Genomic DNA, 23,813 nt, shown 5'->3' with positions numbered 1-23,813 from the left:
GGTATAAACAGTATGTACACAAACCGTTTAACTTTCAAAAAGAGCTCGTACGATATTGTAAAGACGATGTGAAAATATTACAAAAAGCTTGTGATGCTTTCAGATCGGCTGTTATAGCCATGACAGAACAGGAATTTCTAATAACAAAGGGAAAAAAAAAGGTTGTGGTTAAACGTCACATCGAGGCTTTTCAATTAGTCACGTTGGCTTCCGTATGCATGGCCATGTACCGTTGTAAATTTTTACAGGAAAAGACACTGGCCCTTGTACCGGGTGATAACTATCACAAGACTCAGAAGCGTTACTCAACGCCAGCCATACAGTGGTTAATGTACATATAGCACAAAGAAGGTGTGAGTATAAGACACGCTTTCAAGGGGGTGAGAAGAAAGTTGGTAAATACAGCCTGGATGGTTACGCCATGATTAACGGCACACGCACTGCTTTTGAATTCCAAGGTTGTTTTTATCACGGCTGTGGTGTTTGTTACAACGCCGATGATAAAAACAAACTGACTAAAACGACCTACGGTCAATTACACCACAAGACGCAGGTAAAGTTGCACTACCTTAAACGTTGTGAATTTCAGATACGTGAAATCTGGGGTTGTGAATGGAAGTCTATGCTAGATTCTGATGCGGATCTACAGGCTTTTCTGAAGGGTAAAGAATTACCTGAACCCTTGGAGCCACGTGATGCTCTTTATGGCGAGCGCACAAACGCCATAAAGCTGTATCACAAAACAGGTTGTGATGAAAAAATTCACTATTTTGATTTCACCAGCCTGTACCCGTTTGTTAATAAAACCAAAACGTATCCTGTACAGCATCCACACATTATTTATAAGGATTTTGGTGATGTCACAAAGTATTTCGGTTTTGCCAGGGTTAAAGTTTACCCGCCTCGTGGTCTATTCTTTCCGGTTCTGCCGGTTAAAATGGGCGGCAAGTTAATGTTTCCATTATGTCGCACATTCGCTGAGTCTGGACAGACTGAGCCGTGCATTCATGATTCAGAAAAACATGCACTCATCGGTACATGGTGTACCGTGGAACTAAACTTGGCTGTAGAAATGGGGTACATGGTGTGTAAAATCTATGAGGTGTGGCATTTTGATGAGAGATCTGACAAATTGTTTTCAGGTTACATTAAAACGCACCTCAGGGATAAACAAGAGGCCTCTGGTTATCCTGAATGGTGTACAGACGCCGAGAAACGCCAAGAGTATATAGACGCCTATCAAAAAAATGAAGGCGTGTCTTTACGACCCGATCACATAGAAATCAACCCCGCTAAAAGACAAATTTAAAAATTGTTTTTAAATTCCTTATGGGGAAAATTTGGTCAACGTAGCAACATGCCCAATACGTGCCTAGTGACCGATCCCGACAAACTTTTTGAATACACGTTCTTACCGTACTATGATGTGTCTGCTTTGGACTTTGTTGACGATGATACCGTTATGGTAAATTGGAAGTATGCCAAAGACCATTACACCAGGGGCGCAATTTCAAATGTAACTATAGCCATCTTTACAACTGCTTATGCACGTGTTGAACTGTACAAAATACTGTATAGATTACAAGATAGATGTCTTTATCACGACACAGATTCTGTAATTTTTGTCAGTAGACCCGGTGACTGGAGCCCGCCATTGGGTGATTATTTAGGCGAGTTGACCAGCGAACTACCCACAGGCACCCATATAACAGAATTTGTCTCAGCCGGTCCCAAGTCATACGGCTATCGACTAAACAACGGAAAGACCTGTTTAAAAGTTAAAGGTGTAACGCTCAATGTTGATAATGCGCAGCACGTTAACTTTGACAGCCTGAAAGAACTGGTCTTAGATTATCCTTTAAACCCCGAAGGCGACGACCAGAAAAAGGTTGTGATCCGTCAACCCGGTATAGTACGTGCGAAAAAGTGCTGGCAGATAGAGATGCGTACTTTGCAGAAGACGCAAAGGTGTGTTTATACTAAACGGTCTCTTACGGACAACCTCACAACACTGCCGTTCAGCTATTAAGATGGACACCAGATTTCAGCACCCTTTCTCATGTATTTTAGCGGGGCCGTCCAATTCTGGTAAAAGTTATTTTGTGAAAACGCTGTTGCAACACACTGCAACACATATGACTCATGTACCTGATAATATTGTTTGGTTTTACACCTGTTGGCAGCCTATATACGACCAACTTCTGTGTGATTACCCCGGTACGCGTTTTATAGAGGGTTTACCAGAGTCTTTTAGCGATGATCAACTTTTTCCACCTGATAAGATTAATCTTAACAGTGATTAATGATCTGATGGACGCAGCAAGTAATAATTCTGAGGTTGAGAAAGTATGTACACCATCGTAATCTCAGTATCCTGTACCTTGTCCAAAACATATTTTGTCAAGGTAAAAAGAGCAGAACTATACATTTAAACACAAAATATATGGTCCTGTTCAAAAACCCCAGGGATAAAATGCAGGTGGGCATTCTGGCTAGACAAATGTACCCATCGAAACATCGTTTTTTTCTCGAATCCTATGAATCCGCGACGGCTACCCCTTATGGGTATTTACTGGTTAATTTAAGAAACAACGCTCTTGACGATTATCGTTTACGAAGCGGCTTATTCCCACCAGACACGCCTGTTGCTTTTGTCATTAAGAAGCGCGGTTCTATAAAGCTATAACCGTACAACCTTTAGTCATTTGTTGTCATTCTAACAACTGTGAACATGTCGGGGCGGATAAGACATAATTGGGTGCTTTTAAAAACGTTAATTAATGCAACACCAATCTAAAGAAACGCTATTTTATCCAACGCTTCAAACGATTTAGTCACGGCTATTTGTGAGCTAGCGCTCAACACGCTTAAAGGTAAAATACCGCTGTCTCAACGACAGTTGAACTACCTTAAAAAGAAGCGAGCGCTTTTAAAATCACTTTGTAATAAGAAATGTGCCATTGGAAAAAAGAAGAGGTTGGTTAAACAGTCGGGTGGTTTTATCGGTTCGCTGCTTGGTTTTGCTATACCGCTAATTACAGGACTATTGTCTAATCGCTGATGGAGTACACTGAGAAAATGTATCTTGTGCCTCAGAATCAGATAGACCGTTTACATAACAAACCGAACAGCGAGGACATACGTAAAACAGCAACACACGGTCTAGATGTAGAGATCGTGAAAATACTACAGAATAATGATTTATCAGAATATGAAAAAGCAAAGCGATATACAATGTTGTTGCAGAGATATCTGGTGTTGAGTAAACAGGCTGATAGTGAAATGTCAACTTTAGCTCTTTTATCCCCCGTTGCAAAATCTGTTGATGAATCAGATAACACAACACAACCTGTTGCGCCCGATGCTGTTTATCATGAGCTTTTGAGCGGTGTTAATGCCCGGTATAAAAAAAACTGTGAAATACTATTGAGTAAAATGACACGCTCTAAACACATCACAGACTGGAACAGTAAAGGGGAGTTTCTGTACAAAGGCATCGCTGTGCCAGGTTCCAACATGTTAGTTTTAATAAGAAGCATCACGCAAAGCCACGGTGTGTCGCTCCGTAATATACCGAACGGGTGGCCTGAATTTATGCGGGCAATGTCTGAATTAAATATTCCCTCAACCGTCATAGCCAATGCTGCAAATAGAATGTGCTTAGAACGCTTAAAAGCTGAGAAGCAGGAGGCCTCTGATAGTGCTGTGACATCGCCCATGTCATTACAAACCCTTAACAAAGGTCGAATAAATGTTTTAAGTCCCCCAGGGTTAACAACGCCGCACGGTTACTTACTGCCTAGGAAAAGATCCGTAAATCTATTTCAGGATTCACAGTGGCTGAAACTATAACTTATAACTAATTTATAATATTTTTATACACTGTATATTGTGTTGGCATTTTGCGCCACAATGTTTAACTTATGTCAATAATATTTTATGTAATGTTATTAAATACTTCTTTACCGTGTTATATATATATATATATATATATATATATATATATATATATATCAATAAATTATTCTTATGCTTTATAAAACAACGTTTTGTTCTTTGTTTCTATTGCTGTAAACGGAAGAAATTTCAAGCACACGATATAAAGTTTAATAAACAACGTTGTTTATTAGAAAAACATCATAGATATGATGCGTTGTACATAAAACGTATCAAACAGAATGTTGATTACAAGTTACACAAACAATACAACGTTGTGCGTAACACGCTTCACACACAACGTTGTGTGTGAAACGTTTTATGTACAATGTGACATAGTTATGCCGCGTTGTACATAAAACGCTTAACACACAGCGTTGGTTACAAGTTACACAATTCTGTATATATTTATATGCATAATGACTCAGACAATGGCTTCTTGGGAGCCGTCTTACAAAATTTGAAACAAAACAATCATTACGTTCTGTGTCATCACTAAAACGGGCCAGTACATCCATGTATTTGTATTTTTTACACATGTAAAATATAAAGTATATGCAATATTGACCGCAAACGGTGCTGTTAAAATTTTGCAACTGCTTATTTTGGTGATAAACACTTTTTGAATTCTAGTTTAAAAAATGTATTATTGCTTTTGGGAATAGGGGGCTGTCAGGGGCTAAACCGTAAGGATCAAAAAAGTAACATTCACGCTGTTCGTTAAAATAAGCGGCCAACCAGTGCTCACCCGGCTGCCCGCTGCTATGCGTATTGATTACAAACGCGCAGGGGTATTGCGACAGTTTACTGACCGGTAACATATCGCACGGATACGTTCCTTTAAAAATATGCCTTGTGCTTTGCACAGCGTACAGAATACAGTTTATCTGTATTGTGTTCATTTTTTTCAGCAGCGTAGTGTTAGTTTATTTCATTTATAGATAATCGTACAGCACATCGCGCCTTTGATTAATCTCGATGATGTTATCAAATAGAGCGTATATTATTACATTGACTGTCCGGTCCAACGCTTCTGCAAAGCGGAATTCGGCACGCAGATTGCCTGTTCTTATCAGGGAAAGGTGTTCTCCACACTCCTGTTCTGGTGAAAGGTCAAAAGCAAATAGCGTGTAGCCCCTGAGGTACTCTTCGCGGTCAATCAGTATACCATTGTCATATTTCTGCTTATTTGTGATCTGTATGAGTGACATATACTCTCTTACAGCATTACCGCGTTCAAAGTCGGGTTGAAATGGCTTGGCGGGGTGCGGCGTTCCATCCAGATAAAGGGACGCAAAACTTAAATTTTTATGTTCAAAGCAAAGGGGGTTCCGGCTATGGATTCCTGAAAATGATTTGTTATCCACAAAACAGGCTATAACTGTTTTCGGCACCTGCCCTAAAAATAGATTTTCTAGATTAAATACTCTACTGCCTGTTGGTACGCTGTATATTTTCATCCCAACGCGGTCAATCGCGTATTTCGCGTTACCGTTTAACAGGGCCTGTGCGTGCCCAATCCGCACGGCCGGTGAGACCTGAACTCTTTTCACGAACAGGGATGCCGCTGAGATCTGTATTTTAAAGGCATCCGCTTCAAACGACATTAAGCAGAATGCGTCTTTGTTTCTGGTTAGTTTAATCTTCAGATCAACAGCGTTTAAAATTAGTTGATGAAAAAGGTCGCAGTGAAGCGGTCCTAGCAATTCAACCGTGCGACTCTGCTCTGTTACTCCTGCTCGTTTTTTGAAACCCGTATTCGGACCGTCCAGCGCCGTGTTGTTAAATTCACCAGCCGAGTCTTTGTAAAATAATCCGGTTGTGTGTTTTGTTGACAATGCATCTGAGCTGTAATTCAATATAGTCTCAATGTACACGCGGTATGCGTAAAGATTGTTGGATTGTGATATGAGCCTGTCGCCCAAAGTTACATCAACTTGGTTGAATAGAGTCGCTATTGGGTAATTAATAAGTGCGACCCGCGCACCTTGCGGTATTGGCGTGTTATCGGTTCGTACGATCTTACATGTCACGTACAGCAGCGTGTTGTTCAGATCGTAGTAGTGTTCACCGCTGGCTGCTATATAAAATTCAAGCGGAGCTGTGTCGGATAACGCCGCTAAAGGTTGAACTTCGATGTATAGACTTTTCTCTATACTAGTTTGTGTCGGGGGCACGTCAAAAAGATCCAGCTCTGTTTTTGCAAATTCAATGGACTCGTGGTGTATGAAAGACATGTTTAAAAAATATCACCAACGGCACTCTTCGGCTTTCTCTTCTTCCTTGAGTTGCGTCGTCTCTGCTTTTTATTTAAAAAGGGTATGTCCCAAGGCGGAAGCGCTATCATACGCTTCCGTTTTCTTTTAGACACACCTTTTCTTGTATATATTAGTCCTGAACCGTCTTGCTTTGCTTGGTTCGCCTCGTGTATCTTATTCACCACGGCCGTTGTGGCTTGCCCGATAACATCTTTCGCTATATTACGTGCCGCTGTCTTCATATGCGGTTTAGCTAGCTCTAAACCTCTCCGGAAAAGAGGAACAGCTTTTCTGAAAAGACTTCGAAAAATACTGCCTAAACCGCAGCCGTACATGTACGCGCTGCCGTGAAAACCTGGTAATCCATTACCGGCTTGAGATTTATAATATTGCGCGTAGAGGCCTGGATCGCCATAATTTTTGACAGCGACCATTCTGTTTAGTTAATAAAATTCAGTTTTGCGGCGTCTGAAGTGTAGCTTCACGATCGCTCTCCCAAACTTAAATGCCATGTTCTCGTTTTGGTCGTTCTTTATCTCTATGGCTATCGTGTCAAAATGTGTTTTGCACAATGGTACGTAATCGGGCTTCTCGTATCGTATTGTGACAACCTCATTGTTATAACCCTTCATTTCAACAGTGTGAAGTAGCGGTACATAACTGTCTCCGACACGTTGGTGTTCGATAATGTCTGTGTACACGTACATCGTATATTGGCCGCCTTTGATGTCTGCGCATGGTTTAGAAATATTAGTTTTAGATTGTAAACCCAGTATCCATGTCAGCTTAGAACCGGCGAGGATTTGATACAACAGTTTACTGTCGCATGTTACAACGCGTGCAAACGAATTATACGTTAGTCTTAATCCAACGTCCAGTTTCAGTTGTAAAATTTCAGCGTTGATTACGTTCAGTAACGCTTCGATTGTTTCATAAAAACCCGGTTTAATGCACAAACTCGCGACTCTCGCCACCGGCTGGTCCGCCGTTCCATCCCATGATAATTGCAGTATACAATCTTGTAAATCCAATGTATTCCACGTATGCGGGTATTGTATCTCGGTAAGTGCTACTTCCCATTCGCCATTTAAGTCTATCGGTTTAGCCAACTTTGTCGTATAGTTAGAAATCTTATTTTGCGGGAAAGTAACAGCCGATGAGTTGCTGGGTAAGGTTATGTAGAACGCCTTGTCATGCATCGCTTGTCTTGTTTAGATAGTGATGAAATTTATATGTATTTTATCACCGATGCTGCGACCCAACTGTTAAATTTTGCGGGGTACCCGCGCCACTTGACTAACGCGTATTTACGGCCTCTGACCGTCTTATTTTTTTCACTTTGTAAACCCTGTTATAGTTTTTTTGGTATGCTTTGAAGCTCTTCGGGGTAAAAACTACCTGTTATAACTTCACCGTACAGATCTGTCAACTTATAAAGCGGCTTAAGTCCTTTAGTGTTCACACTATGTACAACAAATATCTCCTCAGAAAAACTCTGTTCGTAACCTTTCTGAAATATGTCCTTATATTTAGAAATACGGACGTGGTCACCGATTCCTAAACAAACAGGGGCTTTCTTTCTTCTAAAGTAATCACCGTAGGTCGCTTTGAAGACGCTCAATGCGTTAGAGTAATTCACATCATTTGGATCGCACTTAATCGTTCTATGGTATGTGTTATTATAGCTGCGTATGAAGGCTTGTAAATCGTCTATATATCTGTAGGTATTCTTTGCCGTGAAATAGCGCCACATGCGCGTTTTTAAAGTCCTATTGAAGCGCTCTATAACAGCCGCTTTCACATCGTTATTGGCCGTGAAATGCTTTATACCGTATTTTTCTAACACCTTTTTTAGTTTTCTGTTTAGAAACTCTTTACATTATCGGTTTGTAGCTTCATCGGCACAGCACCCCGCTGGAATCTTTTTTCAAAAGCATTAGCGACTGTTGCAGCATTCTTGGCGGTCAGACTTTCAGCCCACACCCTCTTACTGAATATATCGATGACTGTTGATATGTATTTAACACCATCGTTGTATTTTGACAGATCTATCAGCGAGACCAAATCGCATTGCCACTGTTGGTTTATACCCGATACACAAATCATGTTCCTTTTATAGTTTTTTCTTGCCGGTTTGTGCAACGTGTATGCGGCTTGTTCTTGTAACCACTTTCTTACGTCGGATCTTTTAAATTTATTTTTAACCGACCCATAATATTTATCAATGCCGCTAAAACTACCTGGTTTTAACACTGTGTAATATGCATCTTTCATCCGCTTGATTTGACGCGCTGCGTTGCGTGACATTCTGCGACTGGTGTTATGTGACACTCTTTTCAAAACCTATATATATATATATATATATATATATATATTTATTTAAACATTTTTAAATCAGTGCCATGTGTGATGCTTCCGTGCATCTAAGAAAATGGACATGGTCATTAGTCATTATGCTTTTTAAAGCTGTACTATGTGTACCAAGCGTGACGTTTAAATTGTTGGAATGTGTGAACTATAACATGTGAACTATAACACTAATGTTTTGAAAGTGTACAGCCTGTTAAAGTCAATTTTTTCATCACAAGCTGGATTGTGATAGTTTTATTGCGCATTCTGCAACTGGTGTTACGTGACACTCTTTTCAAAGTCATTATCTTTTAATACGGCTCAATATCAAACTCTATAAATTTTATATAAAATTTTAACTTTTATATAAAATTTTAACTTTTATATAAAATTTTATATAAAGAGATATCAAACACTATCATTTAATATTAAAGGAGGCGGAGCCTAGGTGAAAGGGGGTGTGTCACCTGTCAGTCTGACAGAAAGGTGGTCTTTCTCTACTCCCCTCTGTCCCAACAAGGCTGAGGAACACGATCGTGAATAACATAACATGTCACTCAGTCCAGATCTGGTGTACAGATATTTTGGATTGTTCAAACCATCTGCTCCTTACCTGGTAACTGTTACACTTGAAGTATTCAGGAGCAACAACATTCTCTGCAAAGATGGTGGTATTCTTTCCATTGTATTGCAGTACTGCATTGACATCTAGGTGCTCATTGGAATTCCAAAGGTGGATACAGAGCCTTGCAGTTTCTTCACTGTATAGTGAGGCAGGTGTGCTCAGGACATATTTTCTATGGAGAAGATTAAAAAAAAAAAACACACAACACATTGAATGTATGTACAATACATTGTAGTGTAAAATATACCTGTACATGAAGTAATCTGCCATCAGTAAGACAGGAGCAGGACTGCACTAATGTGCTGCTGGGGGACCTTGCATCTTCAGCTATATAAAACTCAACTCAGGGGTTTTTGTTGCTTTAATTCCCTTCTGAAGAGAAAGGATGTCCCCACCACTTAGTAAATATTCCTCAGTTTCCCAGGTGCCGCCATTACAGTTCAGGTTTTCACGGATATCCATGCTTTGAGTCCAGATGGTCAAATGAATTGACTGAGGAACAAATGAAGACCCTAATTCAGACCTGATCGTGAATTTGCAGAGGTTTGCGATCAGATAGTCGCCGTCCAGACAGAGTGAATACCCGCCCTGTGCAAGACTGCGTACGCCGTGCGAAAAGCTTTGCAAACGACGGCCAACTGCAAATTCATTCACAACTCACTCACTATGGGGCTAATTCAGACGTGTTTGCTCACTAGGGTTTGTTTTTGCAGTCCTGCATTTGCATAGTAGCCGCCCACAGGGGAGTTTATTTTCACTTTGCAAATGTGCAAACGTATGTGTAGAAGAGATGTACAAACATATTTTGAGCAGCCTCCAAGTAGTACTCAGCCGCTAATAACACTTCAGCCTGTCCGGGACCAGAACGGACGTCAGGAACCCTCCCTGCAAACGCTTGGATATGCCTGAATTTTTCCAAACACTCCCAGAAAATGGTCAGTTGACACCCACAAACGTCTTCTTCCTGTCAGTCTCCTTGCGATCGCCTCTGTGAATGGATCGTTTGCACAAACCCATCGCTGAGCAATGATCCGCATTGTACCCGTGCGACGCACATGCGCAGTTTAGACCTGATCGCAGGCTGTACGAAAATGCAGCCTAGCGATCGTTTCCAGTCTGTGCTTAGCCCAGGACTTACTCCTACAGTGCGAAAGAAACAGGCTTATCAGGCCGGAGCCGACGTCACACACCCTCCCTGAAAATGCTTGAGCATTTTTTCCCTGACACTCCCGGAAAACTGCCAGTGACAACCCCCAAACGTCTGCTTCCTGTCATTCAACTTGTGCACGCCTAGTGATAAAAAAAATTCAGCTTTTTTTTTTTTTTTGATCAGTTTGGCTTCATGCGTGCACATTACGATCCATATTTACCACTATTATGGAATTGGCAGGTTTCACATTTTAGTAGCCTCCATAGAAACCGATGAGGGCCGCTTTTGTGAACAAAGTTCAGGAATGGCAGCAGATATTGAAGAGGTCTTCTGTGGTCCCCCATCTTATATTCTGGGGATATTTTTAAGGCTGCCTATGGGGTTTTCCTGCAACGTTAATACTATGTGCCATTTTGGGAGTACTGGAAAAATTGTTAACAAAATGTTGAGAAAAGCCATTTCTCCGATGCCACATAATGGTCAGAGAACACCGTCCAAAAAAAACTGTATTTTCCTGTAACCTTTTAAGGGCCGTCAGTGTCTCTCTAGAGCAGGCATTCCCAACTGCGGTCCTCAAGGCACACCAACAATGCAGGTTTTAGTGATATCCAGGCTTCAGCACAGATGGTTAAATCAAAATAACTGAGGTACTAATTAAGTCCCCTGTGTTCAAGCCTGGATATCACTAAAACCAAGACTGTCTTGAGGACCGTGGTTGGGAAACACTGCTCTAGAGCACAGGTTCTCAAACTCGGTCCTCAGGACCCCACACAGTGCATGTTTTGCAGGTCTCCTCCCAGAATCACAAGTGAAATAATTAGCTCCACCTGTGGACCTTTTAAAATAGGTCAGTGAGTAATTAATACACCTGTGCACCAGCTGGGTTACCTGCAAAACATGCACGGTGTGGGGTCCTGAGGACAGAGTTTGAGAACCCCTGCTCTAGAGGAAGGAAATCAAATCCACACAGGTGTCACAACCTATAGCTGTAGGAACAAGACACTTGTGCAACAATAACCTTAAGTTGGGCTGCACCTGGTTCTTGTTCCTTAAGACTTACCAAAAGTACAGTATCGCTCGTGCTCCACGCTGTATATAAGACACTACATTGGGGAGAGTAGTTAATTTTATGTAAAAACAATGAAGATTTTTATTATTCATCATACTAGTCTCACCCTCAATTAAACCTTACTCCATCACAGCCCCACCCAATGCTACTTTCTCACAATATTCCCTCTCATGATTACTCCAGTATTAATTTAAGAAGAAAAAAAAAAAACCCTCCACGTGATTTGTTTTTCTTAGTTCCCACCCTAATTATTTATGCATACACTTCTTTTTACGGTGATCATTTGTTTCAAATTTCCCGAGCTCAAGTTATATTCCAGTTTGAAGCTAAAAGACACAAGTGTGAGTTTCTGCATTCACAGAAGATAGGACTGTCAGATGTATATAAGCATAAAGTGGTTTTGTACCTCCCGACCATCCCAATTTCGGCAGCACAGTCCCGCTTTTCAGTGGAAAGAGCACAGCATCCAAAGAATAGAGAGGCTGGGGATAGCCCAGTAGCTCTGGAATTGCTGGGCACCCGCAGGGTGAGAAGAAACAGGGATGTGATACACAGCCACTAGAACCCAGGTACGGCTTTGACGAATTAAGAAAGGAAAATCGGCTTCACACTGGGAGCACTTTCTGCTAATTGCAATTTGGACTGGCAGTCCCAGCAGTAGAAAATCCCCCCGAGCACTGCCATACTGGGGGCAGGGCCGGCAACACAAATATTGGGGCCCGGTACAGTGATATCTCTGGGGCCCCCTCAGATATGCGCAGTCGACTTTGCTGTGCTATATGCAAAACTGTTAAATATATATTTATTTATTTATCTATACAATATATATATAAATATGTATATTTCCCCTTCCTCCCACACGCCCTACAGTCTGTCTCTCCCCAATGACTCCATGCTGCATTCCCAGCTCCCCCACTCCATTCCATTCCACTCCATCCCAAAGCACTGTGTCCCCTCACCAATCCACTCCTACCCTGGGGAGAGGCTCACCTGCGCTGTACTCCTCAATATTTAGACCTGAACACTGAACAGCTGGTACCATGCAGGCCTCACACCGCACCATAAAAGGCTGGCCCAGGACACAGGAAATTTGGCCAGTGGAGCTGCTGCCATGTCCCGTAACTGCCTGTAACAAAGCTGGACCAGGAAGAGGGAGCACACACTTTTGCCACCCAGTCACTGTGTGCGAGAGGCTCCTGTCACTCTGAGGATGCACCCACCTACAACTCACTGCCCTATTTGGACAAGACACGGGGCTCAGACCAGTGATATCACTCCATATCGCTCCATTACCGTGTCTCTGCAAGACATGTTCCCAGAGGAGCACTGCACAACAGAGGGACAGAAACAATGGGGGTAAATTGTAGCTGCAGCTCCAGGCCTCCCATCATTTTGTGTGCTGTAGACAGTAAATGTTTATTCTCTGTTACATCAGCCATCCGATTGAAGCCCACACCATTACCCTTCCCCTACCTCCCACCTGCAATTCAAACACAGTGCTGTGGCCCACTTTGCCTGGCTACAGCACTCTCAGAGACCTCTAAATACAGGCAGTGCTGTGGCTGCCATATTATGAAGGAGGCTAGATGGCTGCCCCACTGAGCGCCACTGGCGGGTTGGCTGTGTCAGAGTCACTTGGTCACCTAACCCAGCCTAGTCCCTCTCCTATGGCACTGCGTGTGAAGATAACCTACCCGAAGAGGAACTAACCCATGTGGACACAGTGCGGTGTAAGAACCCCCAGTTACTCCTGTGGATGGTATTAAATGATGCATTTATAAATGTATATACCATCAGGTGGAAAATGCCGTATAGCCCATCTGTAGGAGGCAGTATTAGATGGGGAGAGTGCTGTGTAGCACTGCAGCTACATGTGTGCCTGATGTATAGCTTACCAGTTGTGTGTGTGCGTGTGTGTGTGTGTGTGTGTGTGTGTGTGTGTGTGTGTGTGTGTGTGTATAGCCCCCAGTCACCACCATGTGTGGGGGAGGAAGATACATTGTTCATTGTAGCCCCCAGCCACCCATGTTGAGACCATTTTGGGGGCATGTCATAGCTTGCAACTGCTAACCCTTATGTTAGGGCCACACATAGCGGCCAAGCAGGTCCCGTTAAGCAGCTTGGCCTGAAGAAGACTGCACATGGGCGCCTACACATATACAGCAGTCCCACCACCGCATCAAACCGCAGCATGCTGTGGTTGGGCCGGATGACAGGATTTCAATGTATGTGGCCACACTGTGTTCTACTGAAATCCCGTGCATCACTAGCCGGATCCTGTTCTGTAGCATCCCACAGAATAGGATCTGTGTGCACACAAAACCCCCCTCCAGGTGAAGCAGGTACCGTTCAGCGGGACCCACTTGGCCGATATGTGTGGCCCTAGCCTTACACAGTCAAAATGTCTCTGGCATCTCAAGGTGGGCCATGCCTATGTTCTCAGTCAAAGGCACCACACTTTCTGATGGCAGCCCTGTCCTGACACAGTCATAGGCTTATTAGTTTCTGTGCGCCCTCCTCCCATACCCTTGGACCAATCTCGTTCTTACAAAAGCCAGCTTATCATCACCGTCATAGGCAAACGCGGCGTGAGGGGGGGGGGGGGGTTCCAGTTGCTCAGAAATCCCCATCCTTTTGGCAAGTGACTAAACTTATGACAATAGCAATGGTATATAAAATGATTACTAGAAATGCGACCACATCATGCAGTTTAAGGGAAAGAGCGGAGCTGCTGCACATGCCCAGTGGAAGCAGCTTCCCCTACCAAGTTTGTGCTGTGTGTGATCTGAGGCTCAATCAGTGCACTGGACCAGAGAGTAGCTGCCAGGAAGAAGAGAGAGGAGCCTTACCATGAGTTGGGAGGATGTGTGCTTAAAAAGTGCAGTTCTGGTTACATTATGTTTGTGTATTTATTATGGTATGTTTAACTTTTTCCTGACCACATATTTATATTATTTAAATATGTTTGATACAGCCTATACTATATAGACTGTCTATAGTGTCAAATATTGACACTGCATTCCATACAGTATATACAAAGACAAAATGTTTACTATAAAGTTCAGGGTCATTGCTAGGTTCTGCTACTGCTCCCCCAGACTCCAGCACTTGCTCCAATGTACTGCAGAGTGGGAGACTGTGGACTGCATTTGGAAAACCCCCTCTAAAAATCTTGCGTTTTGCCACTGAACCTCCTTCCTCCTATGTTCCTCGTCTCCCATCAGCTCCCCTTTCATTATCCCTGCTGCTCCCCACCACCACGTGGCACCTCGGACAACCTCCCCTTCCCCACAAACACACACACACACACTCCTTCGTGTCCAGCTGAATAGTGTATGAGAGGAAGACAGCCATTGTGTATGTGTGTAAAATATATATTCAAGATGAGCGGGTCAGTTTCTCAGAAAACCGAGCCCATCTGAATTCTGCATATCAGAGTACTTCCAAGCCTGGGCTCTGGTTTTCCTGCCTTGCTCAGATGCCAAAAGGAGACAAAACTTAATCTTCCCGGCGTCGGATCTCATGTGTTTTGGATTGGATACAAGTCCCTCCCACTGTGATTCAGGTGTCATTTCATACTGGAGATCCGACGGATAGGGTGTAGCTCTTTGTGAAAGAAAGTGTTTTAAGTTAGCAGCAGTGACCCTTAAAATCTAAGTTGTAGGGGTGCCGGGGTACTGGAATAGATATACTAAGCCTTGAAAAGAGATAAAGTGGACAGACATAACAGCCAATCAGTTACTAACTGCCATCTTACGGGCTATGTTTAAAAAAAAAAAAGTACAGAGGAAGGGGCCGTGTGCATCTCTGGGTGGGCCCCCTCCTCTGAACAGCGCTGTAGACTCCGGCATTGTGCATGCCCATGTCTCCGGAAACATGGCGCCTACCATGATCCACTATGGCTACCCCGTATGCACTGCGGCCATTTTGGCTGTGATTTTTGCTGCAACCACTGCATCTGGAGCTTGACTCCGGTAAGGTAAGTATTTTAATGGGTGCAGTGTGTGAGGTGTGGGCTTCCCCTGGACCCAGGGGCCGGAGTTCACCGCACACATTGCACCCATTATAGAAACACCAGTGATTGTGTGACTTTCACTGTGCACTATGTACTAAAATAAAAACAGTTATTTGGACAGTGATCTACTGTTTGTGATCACTGGTCAGTGTCACTTGCGGAAAACTGAAAAAAAAATCCTCTACTTGTGTGGGTTTAACTTCAGTCAGTCAGTGATACTGTGTTTTTAACGGTCTGAAGGTCCAGGGCCACCACCTTAATATATGCACAATGAGTCACAGTTGTTAATAAAACACCTGAATTTAATTATTATTATTTTTATTGAAACATGCGTTTAGCAGACATCAGGCCAGCAGTAATACAGTGCTGAAAGTCAATATGGATCAAGATCATTAGATGTAAGAGCAAGAGCCAAATACTAGTATTGTGGCTGCTGTCAGTCACAATAGTACTGCAACATCTACTAATGGTGGACCTAAGGAGAGTCTAGAGGTGTCCACGTCAGCTACTGTTTGTGAGAGTCTGACATTGCTACCTCCTTCCACCATTTCTGCACCCTCTGCAAATGTGGGATGAGCAGTAAAAGTAAAAATGGTGAAGATGACATAATAGAAACTGAGGATGCTAGTGTGGAAGTGCAACAGGATGAGGGGGATATTTGTGTACTATGCAATGCTAACAAAGCTATTGACAAGTATCTTGATGATTATGTTGTTTGTGTAAGTCAGCCACCAGTGGCAACAGTTGTTGACAGTAATTAAAAAGTCATTGTGATGATTGGGTATAAGACCAAACAAGTCAGCTCTTGGGTGTGTGATTATTTTTATCCAAATCCTGTACATTTTTGTGAAGGTGTCTGCTCCATTTTTTAGGACAAAGTAATCAGGAGGTAGGGACGTAAACCATGTAGGCATCTCCTTCATGTTACATCATGGGGATCATTCAGAGTTGTTCGCTCGTTTGCCGATTTTCGCAACGGAGCAATTAAGGCAAAAATGCGCATGCGTATGGTACGCAGTGCACATGCGCTAAGTATTTTAGCACAAAACTTAGTAGATTTACTCACATCCGAACCAAGAATTTTCATCGTTGAAGTGATCGGAGTGTGATTGACAGGAAGTGGGTGTTTCTGGGCGGAAACTGACAGTTTTCTGGGAGTGTGCGGAAAAACGCAGGCGTGCCAGGATAAAACGCGGGAGTGTCTGGAGAAATGGGGGAGTGGCTGGCCGAATGCAGGGCATGTTTGTGATGTCAAACCGGGAACTAAACGGTCTGAGCTGATCGTAGTGTAGGAGTAAGTCTCGAGCTACTCAGAAACTGCTAAGAATTTTCTATTCGCAATTCTGCTAATCTTTCGTTCGCAATTATGTTAAGCTAAGATACACTCCCAGAGGGCGGCAGCCTAGCGTGTGCAATACTGCTAAAATCTGCTAGCGAGCGAACAACTCGGAATGACCCCCCATGTGAGATATAATTTTGTAAAACAAATTTCATGAACATAATAACAAGCAGGTTATTATCAGCTACCAGCAGTTTGGACCAACCCATGCAGTCTCCACCGCCAACATCCTCATCAACCTACTCATTAGTGATCAGAGGTAATCCTTGCAAAAAATTGGTTTATGAGGGACCAAACAAACCAAGCACTTCAGCAACAAAAGTGGCAGTTCTTGTTGCTGAAATGCTTGGTTTATTAAACTGTGCATGTCCCATGGTCAATTCTATCTTGCTTTTCTATTAACTATGGGCTGTTTGAGGGCAGTGGTGAGGCCTAGTTTGCAGAAAGAAACATTTTTATTGGTTTGGTTAATGTTCTAAGGGCCCAATTCAGACCTGATCGCAAAAGCAAAATCTTTCTCTAATGGGCAAAACCATGCTGCACTGGGGCAGACGTAACATGAGTCAGATTTGGGTGGGTTATTTTGTTTCTGTGCAGGGTAAATACTGTCTGCTTTATTTCTAAATTGCAAGTTAGATTTCAGTTTGAACCCGACCCAAATCTAAGTCTCCCTGAGCGCTGTCAATACCCCCATAGTGACAAAAATGGGGGCTTGGCTTGGGTTGCGGCACTTGCCGCAGGTCACGCCTCCTTACCACAAGGCCACAACCCCAATTTTGGGTAGAGTGTCCCTCCTCAGCTGTCACAGAAGTTGGGAGGTGTGCAGTTAGGAGCTGGTTAGCCGGTAATTTATCACTCTCCACCTTATCAATGCTTAGAACATCTGTCACTGAATAAGTTCCCTGGACATTGATATTAAGGTAGAGACCTTCAGTTCTAGACAGTCTTGATAGTTTTGCAATACAATATCTGCGTTGGGTATGATATGCCGGCTGCCGGGATCCTGGCGGTCAGCATACTGACACCGGGATCCCAGCAGCAGGAGAGGAGGGGGAAGGGAAAGCGCAACAGAGCCCCTTGTGAGCACACTGCGCTCACCACAGTTTCTATGCCCACTCTATGGGTGTTGTGGAATAGCCCCTGTGGGTCGGCATTCCATTTGCCAGCATTTTTAGCATTCTGAATTCTGGCGTCAGCATGCTGACCACCGGGATCCCAAGCACTAGTAACATAACCGCATCCCCAATATCTATGGGTACTTTAGTGTCTACAGATGGAGCCTCAGTTATTCAGGCTCTTTATGTAACTAGGCGCACCCGTCTGGGTGTGCCTAGTCAGTGTGAGCATCTCTGTCTGGATGGGCACACGCGCCCGGATGGAGACGCTCCCCATTCACTTTAATGGAGATGGAGAGCGTCTCAGTCTGCTTGCCCGGCAAGAGATGCTTTGAATGGGAAGCGGCTCATGCACTCCCGACGTGACTAGCGGACGGATCGCCTAGTCATCCCGGGAGGGCACGTGTGCACCTCAGCCGGGTAAGATAACAGAGGCTCCATCTGTAGGTTCACAACTTAATGACCGCGTCGACAATCTGATTGTCAACATTCAGAGCCTATTGAAATTCTTGTGTCACCAAGACAATCAGATACAAAGGAAGACGTACAGTTTAAAAGGTAGAAAAAGATTACACAGTATTGTGGGGCCAATGTCCCATTCCCCATTAAAATACTGCAATAGTGTAATTTGTTCTATTGTTCTGATAACACATTTCTTACTGACAAAACTCATGCAGTGACAGGGTTCCACTATGAATGCTTAACCGTTTTAAGGTAGACAGTCATTAGGTCGACATGGACAAATAGTCGACACATTAAAGTGGTCAACGTGGGACAGGTCGACATATGAAAAGGTCAACATGGATTTTTGAACCGTTTTTGGTGTCTTTTTTCCATAACATGACCAGGAACCCCAATTAGTGTACCGCGTAACCTTGCATGGCTCACTGCGCTCGCCATGCTGCGGGCAAGGTGCCTCGCTCCGCTACTGCTGCTCTCAGCACAGGTTACTATTCCCAATCATAGTCCATGTGAATGGTAAAGTATGAAAAAGTTAAAAATCTACATTTTTCTTTAAAAAGCCATGTCGACATTTTCATGTGTTGACCATTTTCATGTGTCGACCAATAGTGGTCAACCTAGTGACTGCCGACCTGCTAAATGGATACCCAGTGACAGTCCCCATCCCTCTGTAGTGTAAAAAGTAAAGTGATCGCTTAAGCATTAACTGTACTGTTTTTCCGGCATTTGGACCCTGCACAGCTTCCGCGCATCTGTAATAAAGCAGTGTTATTCCCGGGTTGAATACCGGGTCAGTGGAAGTGTGAATGGGTTGCCAAGTCAATGCGACCCGGGACTCGTTCACTTGATAGGGAGAGGCCGTGCAGAGATGACTTCCTCTCCAGCGCCGCCCCTACCCCCAATGATGCTGCAGTCCCCGCCCCTGTATAGCAACCCGACCCGGCAATATGCCAGGTCGGAATGGCAGCTTGTATGGTCAAATGCCGGGTCCCACCCGGTAAGGATTCATTTCCAATTACCGGGTGGGACCTAGAATTTGCGATGTGAAAGGGGTATAACAGTTCTGGCTTTAAGAACAGCCATACTTGAGCACAGCTACAGTAACTTAATTAGAACCCCAATTATTTTAATTTAACCATCTGTGCACAAGCATGGATATCACTAAAATGTGGACTGTTAGTTTGCCATGAGAAGTGAGGTTGGGGAAGCTTTTGGCAAAGTATTTTGGAGCTTGATATGTTTGACCGGATCGCAGTCCTAATAGTCTTCTGAGGGGGCTGCATTTGGTGCGGTAGCCTTTTACTACATGTGGGGGACACTTAATGTGCAGACGCTGCAAAGGGCTTAATAAATAGGCTCTCATGTCAGAGAAGCATCCAGTCAGGTTGGACAGGTTAGTATGTACTAATCACTTATCACTTGTGCTGGTGCGAATAAATACCCCCTGCAGGCAGTCTTCTGTCCACTGTTGACATGAAGAAGCCAGCTAGTGCACCTCCGCCAATGATTGCCAGTGTGGTATCGCTATTGGACTCCTTCAAGTTCCTGGGTACCACAATCTCTCAGCACCTTAAATGGGGGTCCAACGCTGACGCCACTGTTGGGAAAGCGTAGCAGAGGTTGTTCTTCCTCAGGCAACTAAGGAAGTTCAACATCCCACAGAAGCTTCTGCTCCTCTTATACCCCGCGGTTGTGGAGTCGGTACTGTGCTTCTCGATACTGGTATGGTACGCTCCGCCAGTGTGAGGGACAGAGGCAGGCTCCAAAAGGTGGTCAGAACCGCAGAGAAGATCATCGGGGCCGACCTTCCCTCAGTCCAGGACCTGTACCTGTCCAGAGCTAAAAAGCGGGCATCGAAGATAGTAAAGGACCAGCTACACCCTGGCCACAGTAGGTTAACTTGCTTCCTTCAGGCAGGCGTTACAGGGCCATCCCTGCCGGGTCCACCAGAAGCCTCAAAAGTTTCTTTCCCCAAGCGGTCCACCTGCTGAAGTCCTGAACATTGACTGACTAGACGTACATGTAACTCACTTGTGTCCCTATGGTATGCCTATCTGTATGACTTTACATGCACACCCCCACCTGCTTATCTGTTACCTACTTGGCTGTTGTGTAAGCAAACCAAATACAAATTCTTAGTATACGCAAGTATACCTGGCCAATAAAGCTTATTCTGATTCTTCTCATAAGAGATCGCTAGGTGTCTTTAGAAGAGGTTGCCATGCTTACTATGAAGTGGAGAGATTTCAGCAGGAGCCCAAACAGCACACCGGAAGGAGTGTAAGAGTAATTACTATAAATATTGGAATCCAACATTTATCACCAGTAGCATGGTTAAGGATGATGAAGGGCTGAGCTACCTCCAGCCCCCTTACCCTACCCTATAAATGGATTGCTGGCATGCTTGTGTCTGAAAGGGCCTCAATCAGCAGTGCAGACCTCCCAATAGTTCTGATATTGGGACATAACGCCTGATCCCCAGGAGAGTCACGTTTATTTCAGAAGGGTTGAGAGAGGTTATAAATTATAATCAACCAGTAAATAGGGTTCTATATTGAACTGGGTGTCAAAGTCGAAAAATATTGTAATGCACATACCCTGTACTAACCCCATGCACATGCCCGCTGCGCGTGCACTCAGTCCGCCGTGTGTGCACGTATCCGCAATTTGCATAGGATCACTCCTGCGATCATGCGCGTGGTTTGGGTATTTACAGCGGAGTTTGTGAGTGCATAGAGGGTTATTAGAACATTATATATTTAACCCAAATAGTGTACATTTTAGATATAACTCCCGTGCACCACATCAGCGGGTATCAATAGTTTTAACAGTTCCAGGAGTAAGGGATTCGCCTTTGCATGATAGGAAGGGTCAGATAAAGGTTAGAAGGTGATGTCTAGTATCCAGCTGTAGGGTATTTTAAGGGTAACATTCCGGTATTGGTTAGAGAAAGATTGCATGTTCCAGCGTATAGTTATGTGCAAAAGTAGAATATAGATATTAACTGTATTTACTGTATATTATGTATGCGGCGGGAATCCAGAGGATACCACCCACAAGAGCAGTTAGGGAAAGACATCGTCCACCTTTGCAAATCAACCTATGACCTCTCCTGTAATGAAAAGACACATCTCTGTGTCCAATGGACAATGAGATTACAGTGACCATTGTATTGTGTATGTAAGTTGTGTATAAAAAGACCGTTGTTGCCTGGCCGGTCAGAAGACTCTGAACGCTTTCTGCCTGACAAGCGGAGGACCGGCCGGGTTGCGCTTGCGAACCTTCTCACGTATGTACATTCTCTGTAGCCATTATTCTGTTTAGATTTATCTTGTTAGCCTGTAGTGTATGATTTGTACTGTTTTACCCTTTGAAATAATCCACGGTGGCCTTAGAACCCTGTGGTTTCAACTAGTGATGAGCGGGTTCGGTTTCTCGGAAACTGAACCCCCCTGAACTTCACCCTTTTTACACGGGTCCGAGCCATACTCGGATTCTCCCGTATGGCTCGGTAAACACGAGCGCGCGCGAATGTCATCATCCCGCTGTCGGATTCTCGCGATATTCGGATTCTATATAAGCAGCCGCGCGTCGCCGCCATTTTCACTCATGCATTGGAAATGTTAGGGAGAGGACGTGGCTGGCGTCCTCTCCGTTATTGTTGAACTTGATTGTGCTGTGCACTATTGCTTACTTGTGGGGAGAGCTGGGGAGCAGCTGTATAATATAGTAGGAGTACAGTGCAGAGTTTTGCTGATCAGTGACCACCAGTTATCCGTTCTCTGCCTGAAAAACACTCCATATCTGTGCTCAGTGTGCTGCATATATCTGTGCTCACACTGCTTAATTGTGGGGACTGGGGAGCAGCTGTATTATATAGCAGGAGTACAGTGCAGAGTTTTGCTGACAGTGACCACTAGTATACACTGTCTGCCTGAAAAACACTCCATATCTGTGCTCAGTGTGCTGCTTTATTGTGGGGACTGGGGACCACCAGTATAATATTATATAGGAGGAGTACAGTGCAGAGTTTTGCTGACCAGTGACCACCAGTATATAATATATAGCATTACAGTACAGTAGGCCACTGCTGTACCTACCTCTGTGTCGTCATAAAGTATACTATCCATCTACATTCTATACCTGTGGTGCATTTTAGTTTTGCAGTTTGCTGACACAGTGACCACCAGTATACTATATAAAGCAGTACGGAAGGCCACTGCTGTACCTACCTCTGTGTCGTCATTAAGTATACTATCCATCTACATTCTATACCTGTGGTGCATTTTAGTTTTGCAGTTTGCTGACACAGTGACCACCAGTATACTATATATAGCAGTACTGAAGGCCACTGCTGTACCTACCTCTGTGTCGTCATTAAGTATACTATCCATCTACATTCTATACTTGTGGTGCATTTTAGTTTTGCAGTTTGCTGACACAGTGACCACCAGTATATATAGCAGTACCGTACGGAAGGCCACTGCTCTACCTACCTCTGTGTTGTCAAGTATACTATCCATCCATACCTGTGGTGCATTTCAGTTGTGCGCAGTATATATAGTAGTAGGCCATTGCTATTGATACTGGCATATAATTCCACACATTAAAAAATGGAGAACAAAAATGTGGAGGTTAAAATAGGGAAAGATCAAGATCCACTTCCACCTCGTGCTGAAGCTGCTGCCACTAGTCATGGCCGAGACGATGAAATGCCATCAACGTCGTCTGCCAAGGCCGATGCCCAATGTCATAGTAGAGAGCATGTAAAATCCAAAAAACAAAAGTTCAGTAAAATGACCCAAAAATCAAAATTAAAAGCGTCTGAGGAGAAGCGTAAACTTGCCAATATGCCATTTACGACACGGAGTGGCAAGGAACGGCTGAGGCCCTGGCCTATGTTCATGGCTAGTGGTTCAGCTTCACATGAGGATGGAAGAACTCATTCTCTCGCTAGAAAAGTGAAAAGACTTAAGCTGGCAAAAGCACAGCAAAGAACTGTGCGTTCTTCTAAATCACAAATACCCAAGGAGAGTCCAATTGTGTCGGTTGCGATGCCTGACCTTCCCAACACTGGACGGGAAGAGCTTGCGCCTTACACCATTTGCACGCCCCCTGCAAGTGCTGGAAGGAGCACCCGCAGTCCAGTTCCTGATAGTCAAATTGAAGATGTCACTGTTGAAGTACACCAGGATGAGGATATGGGTGTTTCTGGCGCTAGGGAGGAAATTGATAAGGAGGATTCTGATGGTGAGGTGGTTTGTTTAAGTCAGGCACCCGGGGAGACAACTGCTGTCCGTGGGACGAATATGGCCATTACCATGCCTGGTCAAAATACAAAAAAAATCAGCTCTTCGGTGTGGAATTATTTTAACACAAATGTGGACAACAGGTGTCAAGCCGTGTGTTGCCTTTGTCAAGCTGTAATAAGTAGGGGTAAGGACGTTAACCACCTCGGAACATCCTCCCTTATACGTCACCTGCAGCGCATTCAT

At 43.9% G+C, this 23,813-nt stretch overlaps 1 protein-coding gene across 1 annotated transcript in view; it reads right to left on the bottom strand.

Annotated features, from left to right (window-relative positions):
• The window catches only part of LOC135057423 (ovostatin-like), a 202,389-nt gene that overhangs the window by 163,833 nt on the left and 14,743 nt on the right, over positions 1–23,813 (bottom strand). The window contains exon 2 of the mRNA XM_063963315.1: positions 9,157–9,340. Within this exon, the coding sequence (XP_063819385.1) occupies positions 9,157–9,340 (184 nt within the window). The remainder of the gene's footprint in view (positions 1–9,156; positions 9,341–23,813) is intronic.

The sequence above is a fragment of the Pseudophryne corroboree genome, chromosome 3 (assembly GCF_028390025.1).
Source record: "Pseudophryne corroboree isolate aPseCor3 chromosome 3, aPseCor3.hap2, whole genome shotgun sequence".
Taxonomy (NCBI): domain Eukaryota; kingdom Metazoa; phylum Chordata; class Amphibia; order Anura; family Myobatrachidae; genus Pseudophryne; species Pseudophryne corroboree.
Note: the sequence above shows the minus strand (reverse complement) of the source record. Positions and strands in the feature narration are given on the sequence as shown.